Source organism: Mizuhopecten yessoensis, unplaced genomic scaffold (assembly GCF_002113885.1).
Source record: "Mizuhopecten yessoensis strain PY_sf001 unplaced genomic scaffold, ASM211388v2 scaffold10917, whole genome shotgun sequence".
NCBI lineage: Eukaryota > Metazoa > Mollusca > Bivalvia > Pectinida > Pectinidae > Mizuhopecten > Mizuhopecten yessoensis.
In genome coordinates, this window is record NW_018408786.1 from 244,985 (window position 1) to 255,571 (window position 10,587).

Genomic DNA, 10,587 nt, shown 5'->3' on the forward strand with positions numbered 1-10,587 from the left:
ATGTTTCTGTGTTACCTTACACTGTAAATCCCTGTATGTTTCTGTGTTACATTACACTGTAAATCCCTGTATGTTTCTGTGTTACATTACACTGTAAATACCTGTATGTTTCTGTGTAGTTAATCATTAAATAGTTGTGTTTCTGTGTACTTGAACAGTAAATACCTGGATGTTTCTGTGTAGTTACACAGTAAATACCTGTATGTTGCTATGTAGTTACACAGTAAATACCTGTATGTTTATCCGTCTAGTTAACCAGTAAATACCTGTATGTTTCTGTGTAGTTAAACATTAAATAGTTGTGTTTCTGTGTACTTGAACAGTAAATGCCTGTATGTTTCTGTGTAGTTACACAGTAAATACCTGTATGTTTATCTATGTTACCTTACACTGTAAATACCTGTATGTTTCTGTGAAGTTACACGGTAAATACCTGTATGTTTCTGTGTGTACTTACACAGTAAATACCTGTATGTTTATCTGTGTTACCTTACACTGTTCATACCTGTATGTTTCTGTGTAGTTACACAGTAAATACCTGTATGTTTCTGTGTGTACTTACACAGTAAATACCGGTATGTTTCTGTGTGTACTTACACAGTAAATACCTGTATGTTTCTGTGTAGTTACACAGTAAATACTGTATGCTTTTTGTGTACTTCAATTAAGTAATTTTAAAACTTCCACAGGAATCAATTATGGACCAACAATGCACACTCTAGTTTTTAAATTGTGTTACAGGTTCCTTATTAACTTTTAGCTAAACCTTATTAGGTTATAAAACAGGAGATACTCCACATTGTTATGGATCAATTACCTATTGACTTGTCACTCTGAATTATTTAGTGAAATTATGTCGAGAACTAGTGGTACAACCAAACGAACACGTACGTGAGAGTAGCTGCGGGAACCGTAGCTCTACGCCCGATCGTTTTATTATTTTTATTATTGGACCATAGATGAAACGATCGGGCCTAGGAGCTACGGTTCCCCAGCTAACGTGAGAGTGGATATGAAGGTGTATTGTGATAGTGCTATTCATTCTCTGATGGTGTACACACACAGGGACCCGTCGTAACGAAATTGTGTGTGCACGGTAACATCAACTAGTTTGGATAATTTCACAAGAAATACATATATACATGTGTATTTGTAAACTTTGCCAAACAATTTCCTCAAGTGATGGTTTTTGTAATTGAGATAGTTCAAAAATGTTAAAAGGTTAAAAAAAAGAAAAAAAAAATGTTTTAGATAAACCCAACTTTGCTGTATCATTTATCCATTGATGAAATATATACCAGAGTATTTATTTTATCATAACGTTGAATTCTCCATTATTTCCTCCGTTTAGTCAATACTGTATACCAGGAATTTTTTTTGCGGCAGTTTGGCCTTTAACGGTTTCCCGGTATACAAGTTATTTAGAAGTAACTATGTATATTATTACACAGGACATAACAGTGTTGCAATTAGATTAAAATATTTCTATTTCATATTAGTTGTTTAGGTTGGCTATTTATTGTTCCCAACTAAACTAAATACAGGGTCCTTATTTATTTGTTAGTTAAGACAGTATATATAGTTCACATCACATGACATATTCATTTTTCTGTTATAAATGATAGAAAACATTTTGTTATTCTTGAAATAAAAACTGTATACATACAGTGTATCAATAATGGTTGTTTTTCTGCATTGTGAAGAAGACCAAGATGATTGCCTGGCATCCATCATGTTCTTGTGATTACCGGGTAGTTCCAAAATTGAACATACACAATGAAGGAGAAAGTACCAAGTGAAACCTACAGATGAAATATGAGAGATCCTTCTAGAACTTAATGAGAAATAGCAATAACAAACTTTTACAAACAATATCCAAGATGTCCACCTATCGGCCATTTTATTCTTCCAATCGGTCTCTTTATAAAACATGCACAACAAATCACCATGGAAACATGTAGATGAAATTTAAGAACAAGAGGTCATAGGGCCTTGACAATCACCCGAGTCACCCACTCAAGGCATTTCCTAGTGATGGGGACACAGTTTTCTTTTTACATTAGTTTTATTAACCCTTTATCAGTGATATTCAACATGAAATTTAGTTAAAATCTGTCAAACAATTCTGAAGGAGTAGGCATTAAAATATTTAAACATTACAATAAGTTGTTGGACAGTGTTGGATCACCTCACTCAATAGGCTGATGACTATCATAAGGTTGAGGCATTTATATGAAATGTAAGCAATATGCTGAACCATATTTCATATTTAAGTATCCTAAAACAGCTTAATTCGACTTAGTCAAAGTTTTTTAACAAATATTTTTAAATGTTCCATCACTACACTAAATTGTTCTAGGGGTAAAAAGGGCTTCCTGAAAAGAAGTCTTTTCTGATCAGCCGTCTTAAATATGTAATTCAAGTCTACAGGTACATTGGCATATACAAAATGTAATTAATAATAATAACCTGCTGTGCAACTTTCAGTGATGTGATGGAATAAATTAATGCTAGCACCAATCAAAGCCATCGTTACAATCCACATAAATATATGGTCAATGGCACCTATTCTAGGACTTAAGGACGTGCCAGGTTTTGGTGGTGGAGGAAAGCCGAAGTTCCTGGAGAAAAACCACCGATCTACGGCCAGTACCTGGCGACTGCCCCACGTAGGCCTCAAACCCGCGACCCAGTGGTGGAGGACTAGTGGTAGCAGAGTGTAGCAGACGCCTTAACCACTTGGCCACTGCGGTGGTACAGGGCTCCTTAAGATACATGTATTTCTATTGATATTTGCTAACATAATGATAACATACATCACCAATAGGTGAGCTAGGCCGTTCTCCCGACACACCATTTTGCAATTGTTATAAAAGTATGAACAACAACAAAACTTCCATAAATATTACATGAATCTGCTAGCGATTTGTGTTAAATATGTATGTAGATGTGGCTAGGGGCGTGACTAGGTGCATGACTCCTGTATTTCCACCATAAAACAGTCATGTACACATGCTTGAGTTGGTGTTGTGTTGATATCTCAAATGTCAAAGAACTCACTTCACATGACAAGAAACATAGCAGAACAACATATGTCTAAGGGCAGGTGAACAGGCACCCAATCCCATCAAACGTCACAAAGACGTTGTTGTCAATGGGGCAAATATAATCTAGAAAAGGGACAGAACTCATATATAACATCCCAACTAATACAATTCTACCAACAGGAGCCAAGCGCCGTGAAACACAACCTCACAGACCTATGATTGCCTGATTCAACTGTGTTGTTGTCTTCGATGTAGATTCGATGACGTTATATTTTCTAGCATGAGGCCTAAAGCGCCTGTATCCCTCTCATGTTGTTATTGAACCATATGTTGGATACGCATCTCACATTTCTTACATTCAATGGTTATACACTTCCGGCTGGAGAATCTCCATAACCCCAATACCTCCATATGATAAAGTATATTAATCATTTACCAATTATAACTATAGCCACCTACAGTTGAGAGAGATATAGAAGATATATTGTTCGAACCTAGTGCAGATATTGGATCACAGACATTATAACTCATACATAGACACAAATAAAAATATGTTGTGATATTTTGAGGTAATCCTATTTATAGCCACTGACCATGGACACAGAGGCAAAAAAAACCACTGAGGATGCCAACCTCTAGCATGCAGCTTCATCTCTAATATTCCAACTGGCACCAGAATTACTCAACAGGCTTTCATGTCTGAAATACTCTATTTTTTTCAACATCATCTGAAACACTGATACAGATTCACATAGAGATGTGCCTCAGTATGCCACTTTTAGTTACACATAAAGATATGCCTCAGTATGTCACTTTTAGTTACACATAGAGATATGCCTCAGTATGCCACTTTCAGTTACACATATAGATATGCCTCAGTATGTCACTTTTAGTTACACATATAGATGTGCCTCAGTATACCACTTTTAGTAACACATAGAGATGTGCCTCAGTATGTCACGTTTAGTTACACATATAGATGTGCCTCAGTATGCCACTTTAGTCTCAGTATGTCACTTCTAGTTACACATAGAGATGTGCCTCAGTTTGTCACTTTTAGTTAAACATAGAGATATGCCGCAGTATGTCACGTTTAGTTACGCATATAGATGTGCCTCGGTATGCCACTTTAGCCTCATTATGTCACTTTTAGTGACACATAGAGATATGTCTCTGAGTATGTCACTTTTATTTACACATAGAGATACGCCTCAGTATGCCACTGTAGCCTCAGTATGTCACTTCTAGTTACACATAGAGACATGCCTCAGTATGTCTCTTTTAGTTTCCCATAGAGATATGCCTCAGTATGTCACTTTTAGTTACACATAGAGATATGTCTCTGAGTATGTCACTTTTAGTTACACATAGAGATATGCCTCAGTATGTCACTTTTAGTTACACATAGAGATATGGAAAAGACAATTCTTAAGGTGAAGAGTACCACTGCAATAGTTATAGCAAAGAAGAGTTCCAATTTGTTTTTTACTTGGAGTATTCTCCCTTTATACAGATTTTTTCTGATTTAGGGTAACTTCCTCTGTCCTTAAGTTATTGGCTATGAATTCTAGGAGACTCATTCTGATGTAGCATATCTATAATTCTCAAATGATAACATTGGTAGCGCTTTGGCTTTTTTAATTATATATATTCAAACAATCAAATTTTGAATAACTATAATTATGATATTTATGTTTTATTCTTTTAAAGGGGATTTAATCAAGTATATAGTGGTGATGACTTATAATATAGTTAGGCTTGTTGGAAACCTTTACCTTAACAGCTAATATTTTTATGACGTTGTGATATAAATAGATTGGTGGACAATCTGTTATATACTCAAAAATATTACAAGTGATAGAAATTGATATAATTGATGTAAGAAAAAGCAATTGGAATGATGTCAGATGAAAGCAATGAAATGAATGAGGACAAGGTGTTATTGTGAGTCAATGTTGTAGGAATGGTGGTGTTGATGATGAGAGGACAGGAAACAAACTTTAGAGTAGTGAAAAGAGCAAGGGAGGTGTGCATCATTAGATATAATTGTTGGTACAGACTGAATCCTGGGAACCTTCATGGGGTAGTGGACATTTGACCACCTGTGATGGCTGTCCATCTCATGAGGATACGTCCCACCCTTAGTACAAGTAAAACTAATAAAAGAGAGGACACTCAATTAACACACACACACAGATTGGACCAAAAAGAAGACTTCAGGATTGAAGAAAAGATATCTAAAGAACACTGACAGGTCAGCATGGGCCCTGCCATGTGCCTGATCCCCACCCGCACCCCTCAAGTCTATTTTTAGTAATAGTAACCTTGACCTTGACAGCTTTTTGACCATATTGCACCTCTACACAGGGGTTTATCTAGGATTTAGGTAAAACTACCTTTTTTTAAATTGAGGGGAAAATTAAATCTCATGAGGGAATTTTTTTCTACACCAAAAACCTGCTTTTGAAAAAACAAAATGTAAAATAGCACCAAAAATCTAAGAAATATAATTATTTCACAAAGTTTTAACAAAATCTAGGGGATTTTTAAACAATTTACTGAAATTAAGGGAAAATAAGCACACATGGGGAAACTACCCATTACCGTTAGTAAAAAAAGGCCTAGATAAACCCCTGCTACATAACACAGTGTATCACCATGTCAAATTTCAAAAAGATTTGTCTTTTCCTTTCCCAGATAATGTCCAGAAACAAAAGTGTGGACAGACAGACATAATGACAGAGAGAAGGATCGACAGACAGAATGACAGAGAAATTAGATTAACAGACAGAATGATTACATATATAGGGCACCAGCATCTCCTGTGCATTGTTGATGTATCCGAGAAGTGAATGTAAAGGAACTGGTAGTTAGAAAACAATAAATACTGAACCGGAGTTTGACTTTATAAAGCTATCCCTTCTTTTCCAGAAAAAGTTACCGGTCACATGGTAATTGGTTATATCGGCCAGGCCTATTTTACCCAGGTGAAATCGGCCCTACTATCTATATGTTAAATACATGGGATTTATACATTTATAAATAGAATTATATTTAAATAAATACAGTAAAGGATCTATTGAATTACGTACTGGTGTTGTTGTTTTGTTTTTATTGCCTTACACAAACAATGATGTTCGCCTACCAGACTGTATGCATCGGCTAACTTCCTCATTAATCATATAAAAAAAAATCATTCGAATAATTAAATCTAATTAAATAATGTCAGTGTTTCAGATTACACACAAAATGATAACTATCTTACGCGACGTATATAACAGATCACATTAGTACAGGTTACCTCCCATTGTGGAACTCGCGACTGAGACAAGGAAATGCTAAAGGAATTTATTAATTTAAATGTATATGTTCAGAGGTTGATATATAAATGAAACCCAAAGAAAGGGATTATTATAACATTTATGTATATTCCATGTTTACATAGGGCCGATTTTACCTTGGGCCGATTTCACTTGGGTAAATCGAGGCCGATACAACAATAAATCGGTCACATTATTGACAGGATCATGTCATTATATTAAACTATAGTCAATAAAATGTATCAAATTAACAACATCCTTTTAGTACCGTAACCCTAGCTACATTCATCATTGATGCGATCATAATCCACATAAAACTTCCAGATACCTAGATATGAATAAAACATTCTCGCTAACCAACTGCAGGGATGTTAATTCTTTTTGCCCCTGGAATTTTTACTGACAAGAAAGAGTTAGCCACTGGTAGTCATGAACTTTGGGGAGTGTAGGGCCAAAATAATTGTTTGTTACTGGTAATCCGACCAACCACATTTTTAACTTCGACCCTTACAGTTTTATCTCACTCGATCACATGCACTCAATCTATCCAGTGTTTGTATAACCTGTCAAGCGGAAGCAAACAAATTGATGGACAAACAAACCAGGCAACAATATAACTATATACCCCTCTTTTCTTCATAGGCAGTACCAAAACCAAAATTAGATCCCATATAATTATTTTAAAGACCTAAAGATATGGTTAGTATTCTGTTTTTTAAATATTCTTAAATTGACCCCCTATCCATATTTTTTTATTTATTAAAAAATGGCCGACCTGCCCTACATTTTTTTTTTACCTAATGCGTTATAAGTTTACCCGGGGTCACTTGAATAAAACATCTCAAAATTAAGGAAAATCTCAAGCAATGTATCGTCTATGGGAAATCTTAGACTTGAGGAAATCTCAAGAGTTGAGATGTTTTATACAAGAGGGCCCAGTAGTCTACACTATGCATTATACTTGTCAAAGTCTAGGGCACTATAGTGAAGATTCTTCTTTTACACAAAAAACAACTTGGTGTCAAATGTGTTCATGTATATTTTTTCTATAATAATCTTGTACCGAATGGTTTTGTGAGAATCCCCAACATTATTGTTTGTGTAACCAGTCGAGTCAAACCGAAACTAGGAATCTTATCACGCCATGCTGTTTCCTACTTTCGTTTTGAGTCGCCCGATAATCGGTACTTCTTCTATGCGATATACACAAAAGATTTCGTAAATGAAACGTACTAAAGTGATTTCATTTATAGTGAATACACACTCTTCGGGGAGGAGTAGGGGCCGGGGGTAAGAGATTTTACAAGAAAAATACACAAGTCACATGACCTCCATGTATGGTCTAGCTAGGCTACCTTAAAATGAGAAAGGTCACTTCAACCGGCCCTATAGTAGGTGTTGAATCCGCAAACTATATAGGTATATATATACCATGTATGATATATCATATAATCATATACATATCTAGTATATGTTTATACACGTATATTGATTGATACGGAAGTATGTGTGCCCAACTAGCTGTGTACAACTTCATCTGTTCATAAACCCACGTCCCTAATCTGGTAGCACGTAACATTAAAACACATCACACCAGCTTTCGCCTTTTTTGCACACTTGCCTCTCAACAGAATCCTGGTGGTTCATTTTGTCGATTTAACGTGATCTTCTCCACCCTTGATAATGTATACGGCCTTCCTCTACTGAAGGGTGAATATGTTATCCTCGTTGACCTATCTCCCCACTGTCCAGGGAAATGGCACGTCTAGTGGTGCAACTGATGTTATGTCTCTCTTATGAAGGATTAATCACGTACGTTATACTCTTATCTAACCACATTGGGAACTGTTTTGCAACAAAAGCACAGCTCCGAATTACAGCTATGTAAAGGCGGTCTTTTTTGTAATACAAGGGAAGTAACTCGTACTTAACTGTATAATAACTTCACAGTAGACCTTAGAATCATCCGTATAAATTATGGAAATATTGCCCAGAGGTCTGCGGACATATTACTGTACGAGAGCCCATTTATAATAACAATAATTCATCCTAATTTTTTTTATTATAATATGTAGTCAAAATGTGTTTTATTATATAACAACTTTCACAAAATGTCAATTAAAAAATATATTAATCACATATAAATTGATTTAATTTAAAAACAGAGCAATTTTGCCTTCACTTTGATAGATCGTTAACTGCATATCTTTTTAATTAATAGTTAACCTTTTTGAAATGCCTAGCTATATATAAGTGTTTCTTCGACATCCCTAGCGCTTTCTCCTCTTTAGAGGTCCATCAGGGCAATTAATTGATATATATATATATATAATTATGTAGGTGGGCTAATTAACAGAAATGGACTTATTGCCAGACGTATACTATAACATCTCCAGACAGCTATTCAACTCTACATGGAGCACGCTTCCTAACATTAAACCTCTGTGCATAGGTACTTCCTGCAGTGGAAATGCAATCTTGGGTCAATCCTCGGTCCAAGGGCAGTAATTCAAGCACCACAATAAATCAATCAACAGTTATGCTCAAAAGAAACTAACAAAATACACACACATACAAACACACACAGTTAGAAATTTTCGATGAATTACTTATCTAGTACTTGCGTTTTAACAACAGGTTTCTTATATGATCATCTTTCCTAGAAGACTCCATTTCAGCTAACTAAGATGGCTCTTGGCTTATGGAATGCCATGTTGCACTAGTATCCTCCTTTACATAAGTAAACCCTATAGGTCAGATGGGTGTGTGAAAAGATGAAGGGTATAATTGTGCTATACATCAAAAAACAAAACACAATACAAATATTTTTATATAAAAAGATTTATTTGGTTTGTTGAAGACATTTTATTAGTGACAAAATGTTATATTTTCATTGCTGGTCTGGGAAGAAAACAGAAACAAAACAAAATGATATGAAGATAATGGACATGTACAAAATCTCAAGGATAACAGTAAATACATATTATTTAAATTGCTGTATTGAGCTTTCATTTTGCAGGGTTAAAATTTCATTTAACTACACATTATACTGTCGCTAATTGTTGGTAGTTTTTACATATTTTATTTCCATGTAAATTAATTCCTCTCTGGCTACTTTATGAAGCAGTTAACACAAAACGTCTATACAAAGTTTTACAGTTTCCGGCGAAAAATTCCACGAAGAAGGAAATAAATGAATCTACATATTTCATAAGAGAAAGACTTCTTTGTTGGTTCTAAATATCTAGTACCTAATTCTTAGACCGTTTCCTATCAGAAATGTATCCAAATGATTAACCATATATAGTAACGATTCAGTTCTTGTACTGGTTTAATCTAAATAATGACTGCAAAATAACATTTCATTTGCAATTAATTGCCGCAACCAAGAGACATTAATAAGTATCATGAAGGAACTGTTTACTGGGAAACGTTCGCCTTGGCTGTTAAAACCTGTATTCAGTTAGTGTCTAATTTGGCAAGTGTCTAAGATGAAAAAAATTGATCTAGCCTTAAACATAAATGAATAATTTTGTTTATGAACAATGGTTTAACAACTAATTAGGGACCTGAAGCGCTCACATGCTTTTTAATTATCTTTAGGTCTGTTCTATATATCATTCATATCGGTATGAACAAAATAATTCACCAGCTGGGAACATACCCTATTTTTAAAGAATTGCTTAAAAAGTTGCTATGATAAAATAGTTCTATATTATGATAAAATAGTTCCATATTAAAATACATAAGTTCATAAAATAAAAAGCTCTGGGGAATCCATGGAAGTGATATAAGGCTAAAGTAAATAATTAATGAGCAGTCTTAGTGAGAAACCTTAAGTTTCCAAAAGTTAAGGGGTCTCAGCACAACAAAGTTTGTTAAAACCCAGGTAACTTATAAAAATTAAATCCCCTAGGCCCAATGATGCTTCAAAGCATTTACAGCTAAACTCCTTTATATGATAAAATTTAGTATTTCGCTGCAAAAGTTGAATTCGTGCAGTCAACCAAACTAATGAAGAAAAATCCCTTCAGACTACGTTAATTAAGTCGTTCACAAAACTCGTGGATGATAATGGTGGAGGCTGGGCTACTGATAAAAAAGCAACCCACTGTTTAATTTCTATGAAACGAAATAAAGAATGACATATTATATATATATGGAAAAGTGGAATAAAAATATGAAATGATATCCTTAAAAATGTACGATATATCCTTAAA

The 10,587-nt window shown here is 34.7% G+C and overlaps 1 protein-coding gene across 1 annotated transcript in view; it reads right to left on the reverse strand.

Moving 5' to 3' along the window:
• Positions 1-8,262, reverse strand: part of LOC110463598 (uridine phosphorylase 2-like) — a 32,419-nt gene extending 24,157 nt beyond the window's left edge. The window contains exon 1 of the mRNA XM_021518337.1: positions 7,989-8,262. Coding sequence (XP_021374012.1) covers positions 7,989-8,014 — 26 coding nt within the window. The 5' untranslated portion in view covers positions 8,015-8,262. The remainder of the gene's footprint in view (positions 1-7,988) is intronic.
• Positions 8,263-10,587: the final 2,325 nt, after the last annotated feature.